Source organism: Rhineura floridana, chromosome 2 (genome assembly GCF_030035675.1).
Source record: "Rhineura floridana isolate rRhiFlo1 chromosome 2, rRhiFlo1.hap2, whole genome shotgun sequence".
In the NCBI taxonomy this organism is placed as follows: Eukaryota; Metazoa; Chordata; class Lepidosauria; order Squamata; family Rhineuridae; genus Rhineura; species Rhineura floridana.
The window spans coordinates 100,582,462-100,598,835 of NC_084481.1; the positions used below are offsets into that span (position 1 = coordinate 100,582,462).

The 16,374-nt window shown below is 41.6% G+C and overlaps 1 protein-coding gene across 7 annotated transcripts in view; it reads right to left on the bottom strand.

The window, feature by feature from the left end:
- Positions 1-16,374, bottom strand: part of SYT7 (synaptotagmin 7) — a 382,921-nt gene that overhangs the window by 8,337 nt on the left and 358,210 nt on the right. For 6 of the 7 annotated variants that reach the window (XM_061609819.1, XM_061609813.1, XM_061609816.1 and 3 more), the window contains 3 exons: positions 14,356-14,525; positions 12,854-12,968; positions 9,278-9,477 (listed from right to left, as the gene is read on the bottom strand). In XM_061609819.1, the coding sequence (XP_061465803.1) occupies positions 9,278-9,477; positions 12,854-12,968; positions 14,356-14,525 (485 nt within the window). Of the gene's footprint in view, positions 1-7,858; positions 8,276-9,277; positions 9,478-12,853; positions 12,969-14,355; positions 14,526-16,374 lie in introns of those variants that run through there. The other variant, XM_061609814.1, reaches the window with a different exon arrangement.

Below are 16,374 nucleotides of genomic sequence, written 5' to 3' on the forward strand. Positions count from 1 at the left end.
AATAAAACAAGAATGACAACAATTCCTTTTTCTCAGAACTGTGCTTGATTGGGACTGAGATATTGTGTAGGGCCTTTTCTGAAGTAGCACACACTCAGGTGGGGCCTCTCCAGACTGGTATTTTACTGCAGGGAGATTTTCTAATGCAGCTTCTCCATCCCTGTCTTCGAAGAACTACTATTCGCTGCAGATAGCAGCACCTGTATTGCATCTGTCTCTGTGTGTTTATTAATAGCACCTCTAAGTTTCCCTCACTGTGTGATTTGGGTTAGAATTATGGTGCAGAAGGATCAGCCTCTGTCTCTCACATAGCAGCCATGATCTTAATCCCTCCCCTGCAGCTGTTTTTAGCACAAATAAATTAATAAAATGTTGGCGTTGCATTCATGCATCTCCATTGTCAAGTCCAATTTGGCTTTACTGATGGCAGTGAGGGCAGCAAGCATTGTTTCTGGCTCCTGTCCTCACTCTGATTTGCTTTCAGGACAATGACATCAAAGCGAAGGCAGAAGAAGGAAGCAAATGCTTCTTGTCTAGGTAGGAATGGAAAGAATTTTGCCGGGGTGGTGCTGACGGTGGCTAGCAGTGAGGGAAAGCAGTCAAAGGATTATTTGAACAGGTGGCTGTGGATTTTTCACCTCCATATTCAAGCCAAAAAAGCATTTTGAGAACTTTCAGCTCAACTCTACATTTTATGGATTTCATTAGGGCCAAATATTTGTTGCTGCCTGAGGTAAAGGACAAGATGGTGCCCCTCCCATCCCACGCACTGAATCTGACGAGACTAGCAGTGAAATCTTATTTCAACACTGGTGGCAGGACAGCATCCCTCCGCATGCCTGAAAGCAGCAGGCTAGTGTAGGAGGCACAGGGTAGGCCTTGTAGCACACAGAGTTTTGTCCTTCAACACTTCGCTCCCATTTCCTGCCCACCGTCCCAGCATCATTTATTTTAAAAATAGATAACAACTTTATATTGCAAGGTGATATGAGAAGTTACTTTTGTGAAAAGCATATTAAATGTTGTTTGAAGATACAATAAATAAACATATACATACAAACATAGGGAGCCACAGCTAATGGTGTTTTCCCAGGGCATGACCTTGCATGATCAGATTTGCATGCCTGAAAGGACACAAATGCATGTGAAGGCCCTGGTAGAACCTTGATGCTGTGTGAAGCAGCTGTAAGAAGCAATAAATAGGAAGCAAGAGGCATTCCATTTCCTTTACTAGGGAGAACTTTGACTTGAAGCTGCCTACAGTAACTTGAGAAAATCAGGCTGAAAAAATGAAGGGGACAAAAAAGTAGTTAATCAGGGTTGCTTGGTGGGGGCTGTAATAGAAGACCTCCTGTAGAAGTGGGACAATCTGTGGCCCTCCAGATGTTGTTGAATTACAGCTCCCATCATATTTGACCATTGGCCATGCTGGTTGGGGCTGCTGGGAGTCAGAGTCCAACAACATCTGGAAGGACCACAGGCTCTTCCCCTTATAGGAAGGGCCATGCAGAATAGACTGAGAACCCCAATTGAAAAGGTCAGAGAGATGTTTCTAATATCCACTGAGTTTGAGGAATTACTTTATTTATTTATTTATTTATTTATTGAAATTGCATCCCACTCTTCATAATCACACTTTTTTTTTTCTGTGCAGGCTACAACAATGTAGAACTCAATAAACAATAAAAACAACAATATATATATTAACACACAGCTGTCTTGATCTATGAGCACATGATGGCCCTTTCAGAAGAGGCAAGTCATCGGCTGGTGCAAAAAAATAACTAAAGTTTGTGCCAGGCAAAGCTCAGAGGGGAGGTGTTCCATAACTGGGATGCTATTGATCAGAAGTTGAGTCACAGATTTCCTAAGCTCCTACAACCATGGCACTACCAGAACCTCCCCAGCTGACCTCAAAGCCTGAGCAGGATTATACGGTGAGAGATGCTGCTTCAAATACCCAGTCCTAAACCATTTGGGGCTTTGTACCTCAATACTAACAGCTTGAATTTGGCCCAGTGACAAGCAGGTAGCCAGTGCAGCTCTAGTGTAATACAGCCTCATGCAGATATGTCAGTTAGCAGTCTGCTTTCTGCACTAGTTGCAGTCTCTGGATATTCCTCATGGGCAGATCCATATAAAGCACATTTCAATAATCCAGCTGGGAGGTTGCTAGTGTGCAGATAACTGTAGCCCAGCTATCCTCATCCAGAAATGGCTGTAGTTGGTTCCTAATAATACTACTGTCTGGTGACACATTTCAGAGAGCAGCTTCATCCATGTGACTGTGTAATGCAACCCAAGCAGCTACTGAATACAAAAGCCCCATATTCCAACTTGGACAGGAGGTTTCTCATAGAGAGAGACATCTCCAGTCATTGAGTCCCATTAAACCACCTTGGGATTTGCATCTGCCAGTGCGAAACTAACAGCATAGCTTTGTTTGATGGAGCTTTTCACCCACACCAGCTGCCACCCTTCATTCCTCTGCTGAACAAATGCGTTGAAGGTGTCAAAATTAGTTACATGGCAATGCAAACAAGTGTTAATCCCTCTGTGTAGTTCTGGTTATTTTTATCCCTTGGCTTTCTATATTGCTGCATGGAGGATGCATGTGTCAGCTTCTCCCCCGCACTGACAGCCAAAACTTCTCTTTCAGATTCACTAATGGAGCCTCCTGACTCTCACTCAAAGTAATGTGACTTAATAACTTGATTGGAGGTTACACAATAATGGCAATTATTCAATCATTCCTTATGATCACGTTGCTGCTGCAGAGGTTGCGCCCGGTGAGCTATTCTGAACCTTAGGCCGCAGCTGCCTGAAACTTGTTGGCAAGTTCTCTTCTAGTTGGATTTTTCATTTCAGGGATGAGGTACTTTTTTAGCCCAACAGACCAGATCATTATCTGTTCCCACCCACATTGGCCAACTTTGACCATTGGGCAGGACAACCCACCCATCAGTCACCTGACATCATTATGACATCAAATGACTGACAGGTGGATTGTCCTGCCTACCTGCCAAAGTCCCTTGTGCAGCGCTTCCCATGAGCCTGAAGGTGCTTGGGAACCTCAGCACAAGGGGCTTTGTCAGCCCTATGCTTTCCGCAAGGATTGGCTGTGCAATTGAGCTGTGCAGCCAATCCAGCCATGACTCTACCTGCTCCACACCAGAGATCACTTATGGTGTCATGGGTGAGGCAGATGGGAGTTGTTGGAGGAAAATGGCCAAATTTGGCCTGTAGGCTAGGTGGTCCCCATCCCTGCCTTATTTGCTTGATCCTTTAGTAACCAAAAGACTAAATAATCTGCAGGAACTCTGCTCTCCTCCTCTCTCCCACAACAAAGACAAGATGGAAATTTAACTTCAGTTCTGCTGTGACCTCACCAGAATCTGAGCCAAGCCTCTGCTTACTCTTCTCTCCACCCAACAGCTATGTTTGGATAAAAAAATGATTAAAAAAAATGATGGGGCATTAAAAAAATGTTTTGTTTTTTTAAAAAAGATTCAGTATGTTAATCATTTTGTTGTTATGTGCCTTCAAGTCAATTACGACTTATGGCGACCGTATGAATCAGTGACCTCCAAGAGCATCTGTCGTGAACCGCCCTGTTCAGATCTTGTAGGTTCAGGTCTGTGGCTTCCTTTATGGAATCAATCCATCTCTTGTTAATCATCTTGTTAATGATTGTTGATCATTAGTAATTCACTATTGTCCTTTGAGAGTTCATTTCTTAGGAGATCTAATTCATGGCAGCCTAAAATATAGGAAGACTATGCACACAGCTGATTTTCTACTTAACTGTGGACAAAGCTTTCCAAACAGGAACAATCCATAAAAATTATGAATGGGTGGCAAGCAAGTATGTGTGGCATGTGCATCAAGCATAAAAGCAGCTGCTTTCATTCTTTAGGAAACTGAGGTACCAAGACCCCCCTTTTTTTTGCTAAACAATTTTGCTGTGTTTAAATTCTCATCCTCTTGATGGTGGATTGACATTATGCTGATTTTAATTTAATATACATGTTGCTTGTTTTAATAAAATCCTGTAATATGGAATAATTGATTCTCTGCAGCACAGAGATATAACAACAAGATCACTGCATCAATTTGTCATCACTACATTAATAGGAATAGAATTACATATATTTAATGTAAATCAGATTTAGAACTGCTTAATTTATTTCAAAGTGGTATATGTAATCTTGCATTTCTAAACCAGAGGCCAGGTCTCCAGCTGGTACAAACTTGTATTCCATATTCTCTGAGGTTAATTGAGCTAAAATGATATACGCCAAGGAAAAGCCAAATTACAAAGGAGAGTTGACCAAGTTGAAAATTGGTGTAGAATGACATCTGGTAAAGGAGCGGGGTGTGAGGTTTTGTGATTGTCAAACACCCAAATCATCCCACATATGCCTTGCCATGTCCCAATCCACTTTTAGCAATGGAAGCCACTAGAACAGATTTACGGGGCACAGGAGAGGGGAAGATTGTTCCATTGTGCAAGGAGAAATCCTTGCGCAGATGGAACAATCTGTTTAATGCTACATTGAAGACAACCCCCAGTTTCTATCCTAACATCTGAGGTAGTAGGTGATGTGGAAGACCTTGCCTGGGTCATCGAAGAACTGCTGCTTGTCATAGTGAGCTTGATGGACTGAGTCAGTGTAAGTCAGCTTAATTTGCTCAGTGTGAACCCATTAATAGAAGAATAGAAGTAGGCCCAGAATCAGACAGCCCCACCAAAGCCAATGGAAGACTTCTGCTGAGTAAAAATGGTAAGATTACCAGACCAACATCATCCTGTACTCCCCCTCTCTCTCCCAGAAGTTTCATTGAAAGCTGTTTCACTACTGCCCGCATACACCAGTGCTCTGCAATTATCCAAGACTTTCATTTTATACCTCACTATAAATAGTTTCATTAGATTCAAGTTTATCCTACGCAAGTTCTGTACTCCAGAGAAATGAGGATAGCAGAAATGTTTCAAAGGAAAGAAAGATTGTGTACATAGCATAGAACTTATTTCTCGCACTATTCTAGTTGATAGCTAAAATAGTTGGAGACATTAACGTGGAGGCCAACTACATCTTGCATGTTCCAGGTTAGAACATTTCCTGTAATTTAGGCTGCAGTCTGATACACACTTAACTGAGAATAATCCCATCCAATTTATTGAGGCTTACTTTTGAGTAGGCATATATAGGATTGCATTGTTAGAGGATAAATTAAGCTAGAACTGATTGCACAGCAGAGTAATTTTTTTATGCAGCCCTTGTTTGTAAAGTGCCAGTAAGGCTTATCTGCTTGGTACAACAGTTCCATTAGAAAGACTTCTGTGTTGAATAAGAAATGGGTACACAGACACAATCCTCCTGATTTGTATTAACCAGGTATCGCCAATCCACCTAGATTTAAATATTTGTTGGGGTGGTGGCAGCAAATCTGGATTAAGCACACATGTGAACCTTGGTTAATTTAGTCTTTCTTTGAAACACATAGGGGCAACCTGTGGCTTACATATATGACCCTTGCAGACCTTCAGTGTGGGTGAAGCCCAAGTCACTCGCTGACTGAATTCCACATGTAAATTGCCATGCACATTCTGCATTTAAATTGTACTCCTTCCCAGCTGTTTCATAAAGTGGGGAAGCAGAACTGAATTGGGGAGGATGGTGCACAGAGTGATTCCCATCCACTGTCCTTCCCATGTAAATAGCACACACCTCTCAAGCCCACTACACAGCTGTTTGGCAGGCTGCAGGGAGTGTTAAGGTGCTGGGGAAGATCGTCCCTGCATACTGGCTGTCCTTGTAATATGTAAATCATGTTCCCTCCCAGCCGTCATCTCCCTGCATATGTCTTCCCCATGTGTGTGTGAGAATGGCCTCATGCCCACTGGCCATCCACCCTCAGCCACATGAGGCTGTCAGCCAGGTTTAGAAATTACCAAAATCTTCTTGAATCTCCTTATGTGAATAATATTGACATACAAGGCAGATCCTATGTGGTGATCTGTGTTGGTTGTAAACAAGTTAGAGAACATGCATAGGGATGATGCAATAAATTCTACATATTCATCATCTAGAATTTAACTGCTGCCCTACTCTGGGGAACCAGACAATAGGATTTAGATTCTTAATGCAGAACCAGGTAGCTAGTAAAGAACTGTAAGAATTGTAATGTTGCCTTTTTTTGAAAACACATTTATAGGCCTCATTATCAACATAGAATCTATTATTTTTAAAGTGCCTGACAGATCTAGAAATGGTACAAGTTTAAAAATAATGATTAAAAAAAACAAACCTGAAAGAGCATGGTGGTATTTCCATTGGCTAAAGAACAAGGTTTCCTCATTCTGCATCCCTTCTTTGTGATCTCCATTTTCTATTTTGTCCCAGTGCCCTATGCTAGTATCTTTTCCAATATGTTACATCTTGATAAAATAAAATTTGCAAACCTTGCAAAATTTGCCACAAGAATAAATCATGCAAAGTGGATATGATAATTTATTTAATTTGCACAATTTATCATAATTACAGCATCTTCCCTGGATCTATCACTGTATTCGAGATACATAAGGTCAAATGCATACAGGGAACAACACTGCCTAAGCAAGGGGGGGGGAGTGTGTGTGTGTGTATGTGGGAAGGCAGCATGAAAAAGGCAAAAAGTTAAAAAAAGAGACAAGTTTAATCTTGGTGATAAGTTGAGCAGTTTATTTTAGAAAAAAAATGAAGTCTTTTTTAAAAAAATGTCCATCAGATTTCAAAATAAATTCTTTATCAGGAAATTCTTTATGGTTCCCCCCTCCCCAGTTTCAAGGGACTTTCTCTTGCAGACCCTTCCATGTAAGTATGCCTTGCAAAAAGACCCCAGGCCAGAACAGTTTCTTCATTTGTTTCAAAGGAAGGAGTTATTTGCATGTTTATTCATTTGTGTAGGGGGAATCAGCTCTCTCTCCAGTGAAATGAGAATAAAACAGATTTACTGGCCACATTCATGCATACATTCAATCCACTATTATTCCACTTTAAACAGTCATGGTTTCCCCCAAAGAATCCTGGGAAGTGTAGTTTGTGAAGGGTGCTGAGAGGAGACTCCTGTTCTGCTTACAGAACTCCAATTGCCAGGGTGGTTTAACAGCCAGACCCTCTTCCCAGGGAACTCTAAGAATTGTAAATTAATGAGGGGGACAGGGGTTGCATAACAACTCTCAGCACCCTTCACAAACTACATTTTTTTAGGTTTCTTTGAGGGAAGCCATGACTGTTTAAAATGGAATAATAGTGGAATAAATGTATGGTATGTGAATGTAGCCTGTGAGAGAAAATGATTAGCATCTGAGTGCCCATGAAGGTGTGGATCAAGGCACTTCAGTTTTTTGACTACTGATTTTGGGTTCTGAATCCAGATCTTTAGATCCAGACAAGATTGTGCTGATGATATATCCACCTGTATACTTAGGTGCTTCTTTCTCAATAGTTCATAAGGAACATGCTGTTCTGAGGCAATATAGCTGAAATCCTTGATGAAGAAAACCAGCGGCAATGAAACGCTAGAGCAACCAAAAATCATGCTGGCAAACACACATTGATTGATCAGCCACTGCTTTTCACATTCCCATTTCCAAAAGTGAAAGTGTTAGACAAACATCTGTCAGGAACTGTTTCAAAACAATTGATCTTGCTTCAGGGAAAATTGCACGTTCCACAGCAATGCATATAATTGAGCCCCAATTTCATTTCATTTTTTAAAATGAAAAACACCCTCAGGAGGAGGCTGCAATTCAGAGCAGAGAAGTGGTGGTGAAAAAGGAGGGGGTACTTAACCTTCTTCCTGCTGGCCATATACATTTGCACGTAGCTGGTAGTTCGCCCCTTGGAGAGAAGCAGACCTGCACACAGACTTTTATATAACTACCTCTGGCCTCAGCATTCTATACTTGTATGAAATCTTCAATTTTTCTAGGATGGTTGAAACTTCAAGGAAGTGAGAGGCCTCTTCTTGCCACCCGTCCCCCAACAGTTATCTTTCTGCCTGTGTTTTTCTTTATATCTCTGCCTGCAGCTTTCACTCTTCCATATGTACCACCTTCAACAGCTTGAAAGCCTCCTGCTTTCTTAAATGACTATGCCCAGACTCCTCTGATGAACCTCCTGCCTTGAACTTTCTCCCAGAACTCCTATGTGGTGCCAACTCCATCTCTCTCTTTCTCTCTCTCTGCACATCCAATCTGCAAGGCCTTTGGCTTCATTCTCATCCCCAACTGAAAGGAAGCATCAGTATGTGTTAACTACATTTCCTCATATTCGTCCCTTGTTCTTTTTCACTTTCCCATCTCTCTCCTCCTCTTGTCATACCTCACACTGTAGACATTTAGCTTGCAAACTCCTGGGAGGAAGGGACATGCCTTCTTTGGCTAATGCGTGTGCCAGTGCTACTACATACAGTGCTGTACATTGTATTGGTGCTAATTAATAATACTAATAAACAGACATCTGCATTCAGGAGCACCATTGAGGAGGAACAGTAAGGAATGTAAACCTCAAATCCTGATGGGCAAGCACGCATCCTCCCCACTCTTGTGCTGATTTTTCATTTCTGCTGACTTTACTAAATGGTGGGAGAACATGCCAGACTCTGGTGGGGGAAAAATCTCAATATTCCCTTTCAAGTTTCTCACAAGATCAGGTAGAAGATGTAAATACTTTTAATCTACTTGTTATGGACAAATCTGTAAAGAAGGAAGCACAGAAATAGGAACAAACTCCTCCATTGCTGGCCCTCTTTAGGAATGGCCTGCCTGGAGAAAAGGCCACACAGCAAGCCCTCCTAAGGCGCCAGCTTAGAACAGAATGGGGAGACCACAGCTTGGTAATTCCTTAACCATTTCTTTTCATATTCAAACCTGGTCTTGACTTACTTCATTTTTATGATGATAAAGATGCATCCATGTATGCTGATCAGTTAATTATCACAGTCTGCTCTTATTTGGATGCTTTTATCCTATTGCAGACTTGCGTATGATTTTTATATTTGCTTGTGACATCTCCAGCAACAACTGTGGCTACTTATGCACGTTCTTGAACACCGTAACTTAAGTGGGATTAGCATGAGTTGCTGAACTATGTGTCTGGTTATAAGTGTAAGCTGGGGAACGTCCCTGTTGACAGAGCTCATTCACATTCTGCCCACTGACCAACTCTGCCCAGGCTGAAAAGGCCTAGTACAGGACCCCAGAAGCTTCTTGTCTGGGAGGATGACTTACCTTTCCAATGACATCATTCCGGCTGAGCTTGTCCTTATCCATGACAGTGATGATAATGGTAGTTTCCCTCAGTTTCTCTGTGGGGATGTCGAAGATGAAGGACTCGTTAAAGACAGGGTTCAGGCACCGCTTCATCACTACTGTCTTCTTCTTTTCCACCCGCTTGTCTTTGTACATCAGCCACACCTTCACGTAGGGGTCTGACACAGGAAAAAGAGGACATGATCACTGGAACATTATTTACTGTAGAGGGGAGGCCCATGGAGGTGCCAAGAATTAACACCCCAGTACTTGGGCTCCAGATCTTATAAGACTGGTTAACACTGTAGCATTTCTTTCTATTTTCACTAAGAAGCATCTATATCAAATTACAGGGTTCGGTTCTATTTTTAGAGAAAGGTCCAGCTATTCACTTGCCTTCCATGTGGGAAAATGCACAGCTTATTAATGTCCCATTCCAAACCATCCCATATTCAAAGATCTATCCCAGAGACTCACGTGCATCACAACTTCTTTTCAAGCGAAATTCATTTAGAGAGATAATTGACTTAGTTATTTCTGTTAATACCCAGTTATAATCACTTTCCCAATATTGAAAAACAAACTATGCTATCCTCTGTTTTAAGTGCTTGTGGCCCCAAATACCAGGCAAGACTAGCATTTGCTAACTCTTAGTTGTGGCAAAGTCATGCCAGTCTGTTACACCTAGCAGCTGCATAGTCTCTAGTCTGCTTGCTTATACAACCAGCCCCCTCAGGTTCAGGAGTTTATTCTTAACCAGAGTTCCCATCATTCTTTAATCATCACATTCCAACATAGCACTGCTTATGAAGTGCTTCAAAAGCAAAGCCAAGATTTCTGATTTTCCCTTCGGCTACTTCTAGAGCAGGGATTCCACCAGTGGTCAGTGGGATATCCATATTAAATATTCATATTGATTTAATTGCATTTTTATTGCTTTTTTATATTGTATTTTGTTCTGTTACAATTTGAATTCTATGGAATCCAAGAGAAGCAATAAAAATACAATTAAAAATCAGACAGCACCTAGCACAGCAAATTAAAATTGCTACAACAGGCAAAAAGATCATTAAGTTGTTTGCCAAGATCATCAGCAATTTTCAAGTGGTCTGTAGGGGGGAAAAAGTTTTGGGAACCACTGTTCTAGAGCTTTCCAGGACAGGGAGCCTACCTCTTCACTAGTAAAAGGAAGTCCTCCTTCATGCAGAAGAGTAAGCAAACAAGTTTTTGCTACTCAATAGTTGCAATGTAATTAGATAGCCTTATGTATGAAATATTTAGTCTGCAGTAGTGGGATAAAATACATGAGCAACAAAATGTAATTCAATCACACCACCTTGTGATAGCATTTTATTATATTGCATGATATTGTATTTTTACATTTTTATGATGGTATCCCACTCTGAAATCTTTATGGTGAAAGGTGAGCTAACTAGTTAGCTAAACAAGCAAACTAACAAATCTGTTTATCTTCCTCCTATTACAAGCTGCATGAAAGACTAAGGCAGTTGCTCTTTTGGTACAGATCATAATAAGGGAAATCTCCATCCCATGCTAAGGCAAAGAAACTTTCTAGAACTTCTAGTTGTTTTAAATTTCATTACTTATACTATTATTCTGATGTCCTTGTTCTTTGAAGCCACCCCATTGTGTTACTTTATGTCCCCGTGAGGAAAATACTTGAAAGATTTCCATATTAAAAACTGAACTTCAGTATTTGTCCTCTCTGACCAGGACTCAACGAAGCCACAGGTATACGTAGAGGTGACCCATGTGTATGGCTGTGGTGAGGTCAGAGGCAAAAATGGGCAAAACAGTGAATGTAAGTTTTACTTAGGTACATTAGGCTGGATTTTACACATGCTCACACACCCCCTTCTATCATCCATTTATCCATCCATCCATTATCCTTGCAAGGGGCATTATCAGAGTTCAAGGGCAAATCTCAGCCAGGCAAAAACACTCAAGGAGAGTGTGAACCAGGGCTGGTGAGCGGGTTGGCTTGGGGAAGGTTCCTAGCAGGGCCGCATTATGACTTTCGTGGGCCCTAGGCACTTTTGCCTTCGTGGGCGCCTTCCTCCATAATAATATCAATATTAAAAATTATTTTTGATATAACTTTAAATACTTTGACATTTTTTTTCTGTTTTAGGCAAAATTTAATAGATTTTCATGGGCCCTAAAAATTTCATTTTTTTCTGAAGTGAGAAAAAAATTAAAATATTTTCTTTGACACTAAAAATTCATTTTTTTCTTCTGATTTTAAAAGAAATTAAAACATTTCCGTGGGCCCCTAGAAGTATTGTGGGTCTTAGGCACTGTGCCTACTGTGCCTCATGGATAAGTCAGCTCTGATTCCAAGGCCAGAGGGAGAGAGGCCTGGAGGGCCATATTTGGCCCCTGGCCTCAGGTTCCCCACCCCTGCATTACAGACATTTACACTGTTAAATTGTTACTTGTTTTATTACATTTGTATCCCACCTTTCTTCTCATAGTGAACACAAGTTGGTGTACATGGGGTTCCCAGGCAGACTCCCACCCATGCAACTGTCAAACCCAGACCTGCTTAGCTTCAGCAAGAAGGCTCAATCATGTGTCCTAAGACCATGCAAAAGGTGAAGAACTTTTCTATTTAAAATTTAAAACTTAAACTGAAAAGTGAGTTGTCTTTTCAGCATGTGACACAAACTTTTAAAAAATCCCATCTCCTCAGCATTTCCTTCTAATTTTCAGTGCAGGCTTGAGGACTGCCTAAAAGTGTGCCACAGTTTAAGAACCATTGTTCTAGAACTCCTCTGGCATTGATCAGAAGCAATTGAATGAGGATCTTTGTCTGCACGCTGCCCTGGTTGTTTGTGAAGTAGGCTATGGTAGCCTTTCCCCCCAGTGAGACAGGGATTCCTGAGGTGAAGCTGGTCAGGTTGAAGGCATTTATTCCTTCAACTCTTTATCAGCTGGAGATGATGGACATAAATTATGACAGGCTCCTATGATAGTCAACACTTGACTATCAAAGAGGTTCTGATAGGCAGAGCCACCCCTAGGCACCGGGAAGCGGGTCAGTTGCCCCGGGCTCCATGCTTTGGGGGCCCCCCGTGCTTGGCGATCTGCTCACCAGCCAGCTCCTCCCTCCCTGCCTGCTCACCTTCGCCACACCAGGCAGGGCGCAGCACTCGTGCACTCTCTTTTTCTCTGCCCGGGACAGGGGCTCGCTCGCATGCCCGCCTGCCATGCCAAAGCCGCCGCTGCCACAGCCGCTCCTGCTGAGGTCAGCGAGTGGTAGCTGCCCCGGGGACGGCGAGCTGGGCTGGCAGTTCCGGGACTGGTGCCTGTGCACCTACGGCGACTCGGCCAAGACCAAGAAGTGACCTGGAGCAAATGTGGGGGCCCCCCAACTATGCTTTTGCCCCAGCCCCCGCACATGCTAAGGGTGAGCTGCTGATAGGATCCAGGTTTACTTGAACCTGGTAAATGCAAAAACCTGTAAGAAAATGGTCATTTGTGGTTTGCTTTAGGCCTATTTGCCACTGTATAAGAAGAGCTGGAATCCAATACCTGATGTTCCCCCAATGTCCATGGCTTTAAGATTCTGAGCTTTGATAATATTCACAACAATAGAGTTAGCAGAAGGGTTGTAGCAAAGGGATAGGAGCAGCTCTCCTCGTCTTCCCTGCAGAGAAGAATTGGTAGAGACAGAGGAATTTTTGTGCAACATTGTACATCATTGATGCCCACTGTAAACACTGACTATACTTGGGACTAAAATCACTCAAACACAGTTCAGGAGCTAATCAGTTGACTGTTAGTTTTTTTGGGGGGGGTTGGGGGGATGACTGCTAGTTTTGGTTTTTCTGATTTCTCATTTTTCCATTCTAAAGTTCAGTTCTCCACAATTACACATCATTTTGCTTTTTTTTTTTTGAAGACCTCATGAAAATTCATCAGCATTTTAGTGGGAATTTCTCCTAACATACACATTTTTGGAAAGCACATTTTTACTAATATAATGCATTTTTGTATGTTACTTTTACTATTATATAATAGTGCATATATTACCCTAGTATTTGCATTCTTGTACAGATTACTTGCCAGGAGAATTGCGTTGTAAAATTCAGAGAAGTGCAAATTTTGAAGGATGATACATTTTTTGAAAAAGTGCGAATTAGGCAGTTCAGTTCAAGTATTGTTTTGAAAAGTGCAAACGTAAACTGAATCAAATTTCTCCCCCGCCCTTACACAAAATACACCTCCACCATGGGGGAAATTGCCTGGAACTGGCTAAAGTCATTGCTTAAATCAGGCTTGTGTTCACATTGGTTGAGGTTAAAAAAATGCATACACCTGGGTAGACAAAGCTGTTCTGGCCATGCTCATGGGTGCCATTTTGGGTTTCAGTGAAGTAGAAAGGGAGACCATGGGGTTTTGGGGGGAAGGTGGCAAGATTTCTAGCAAGATTTTATAAGTCCTGCTCTTAGATATATTCAAGAAATTTTGTAAAAAAGTGTATTTTAAGAGCACAATAACTATGTTATCCACACAGGACAGTAACTTTTTTGTTCTGTTTGGGAAGCAAAGGGTTTTGTGCCTCTGGCATGTATGGACCCATTTGATTGATTACAACAGTAATATTTTACTGTGTACAACCAGTGAACTGTCTAGACACATATTGTTCCTGAGAAATAATCAGAAACATGAAGGGGTGTGTGTGTGTGTGTGTGTGTGTACAGAAGTGTGTGTAATACCGCTTCTCCTGCCCTCCCTAAATGGCACTCATGACTATGCTTAAGAACTTTGTTTTTGCTGTGCTCCAAGGCCTTTAGGGCCTTAATATTCTTTGCAGTTAAATATGGTTATTAAGAAATATGGGCGATGGCTTATCAGGGCCATAGTAGTCCTGTATCTCCTGAAGACAATTATTGCAGAAGCACTGGAACCCTCTGGCCATGCTAGTAGACAGAGGCTACTGTAGCTATATGGCCAGCCTGTAACACATGCACCGGGTCAACCTCGGACATTCTTGATCAGCTCTCTGTTTCAAAACAGAGCAAGCATCTTACACTCCCATCACTGCAGGGCTTTAGGTCTTTCCAGAATGTCTGCATCTGCGTCAGATCCACTTTGTTGAGGGGAATAGACACTTCCCCAATGGGATCATTCCTACTGAACCGATCATAATCCAGAACCTGTAGATAGAGCACCCGCTGAACCACTTTCTCATATGGGAAACCTGTCAAAAGCAAATGAGCAGATTAATAGCTGAGAGAGTATACACAGGCAACTACTGTAAAGAGAGCCCAAATGAAACCCTAAATTTAGATAAAAACAGCCATTCTGTTGGATATGCAGGTCTTTTCTACATTAGGCAGCATCTATTACTGTATTCAGATTGCCAATGGGTAAGGGGTCATGATTGGTCCAGGCCATACATAGATGAAGACATCCATGCTTCTGGGAAATCTTGTAGCCTTGAATAACATTTGTAGGTATTACAGATGAATGAATAATAATCCATTAATCAAACCTGATGCTTCAGGAAACTGACTGGCTGCTGTAAGGGCCAGGAAGGAATCCCAGCCCTTATCCATCATTGTTACTTACATCACTAGTGAAGGCTTTTGGCCTCTCTATGGCAACGTAAGGCTCTGGCCATTCCCCTGAGGTTGGGTAATAAATGTGATGGACTAGGGGCATGATCTGATTTGGCAGGAGGCAAGACAGTAGATAAAACAGAAGACTTATATCGTATGTAGCACAAACAGATCAAATGGAAGACATAGACCATGGTATGATGTGTTGCCAAACTTGACAGATCACAATTTACTTTAGGATATGTCTGCATCCTCTCATTCTTGTGTGATCTTTCTCTGAAAATAGTGCAAGGAACTAGTGCAGTCTGAAATTCATTGTTGGTCAAAACTGATTATCTGCTGAAAACCACCTCCTTGTTTATTTATGTGAAAGTGGGCACCACATGAAAGATGCACTGACCTTTAGACTAAATGTTTGGAGAAAAATGTCTTGCAATTCCCTTCATCCCAAATATTTTCCTGCTCCTTGTGGAGTGTACCCACATGATGCTTCCATGTCAAAAAATCACCCGTAGGAAATATTTATAACTACATTTACTCATGAGAACAAGAAAAATTAATAAGCATTTTAAGCTCCTCTCACACTCTAAGACATGTCTGAGTCCCATTCATAAATAGTCATAGATATACTCTCTCCCACCTTATAATTTTTGGGAAGAAAACTTACTTTCAGATGCATATCCATGAATAAAATGCAGCAACATGGGAGGTGACCCTAATCTAGTAGCACTGCAGACAGTGCATGACAATTGCACGGCTGTTCTCATTAGATGTGCATGGCTCCTTCATGTGATGGGGTTGGCAGGTTTCTCTTTACATAGATTATCCTGACCATGTGGAATCCTCATGTCAACACTGTATTCTTGGAAGCCTCTGTGACATTAGCGTGATGACTCACTGCATGATGAGTGGCTTTCAAAGCTAACAGTCTATGCATTTCCAGCCTATGGTGTGAACTGACCCCAACTGTTAGCAGAAGGCAGAAGCACTGCATTAAACGGGCTAATGCTCTGCTTTATTCTGGCACACCTTCTTTCCTCTTTGGCTACAAGTATTCTGCACAACAGCATTTTCACTCTTTGCCATCAACAATATTGGTTGTCTTTGCATTCAGACAACGAATAATAATAATAATAAATAATAAAAATTTATTTGTTAGTCGCCTATCTGTCCGACTTAACGGACACTCTAGGCGACTTACATAAAATAAAATATACAGTATACAATATACAATCAACACATTCATCAAATTAATCTAACATCAAAAACAGTAATTAAAAGATCAAGAAAAACTAATCCACCCCAACGTTCTTATAGGCCTGCCTGAATAGCCAGGATGAGGTCTCTGCTTAAAAGCCTTGTTGAAAGAGGAATACAAAAAATAAACAAATGAAAAAAACAGCCCCCAAACACACACTCACATACCCCAGCCACCATTTTTTGATTAATGGGGCCAGAGCACGATTCTACTTTGCAATCCCAGGGCCA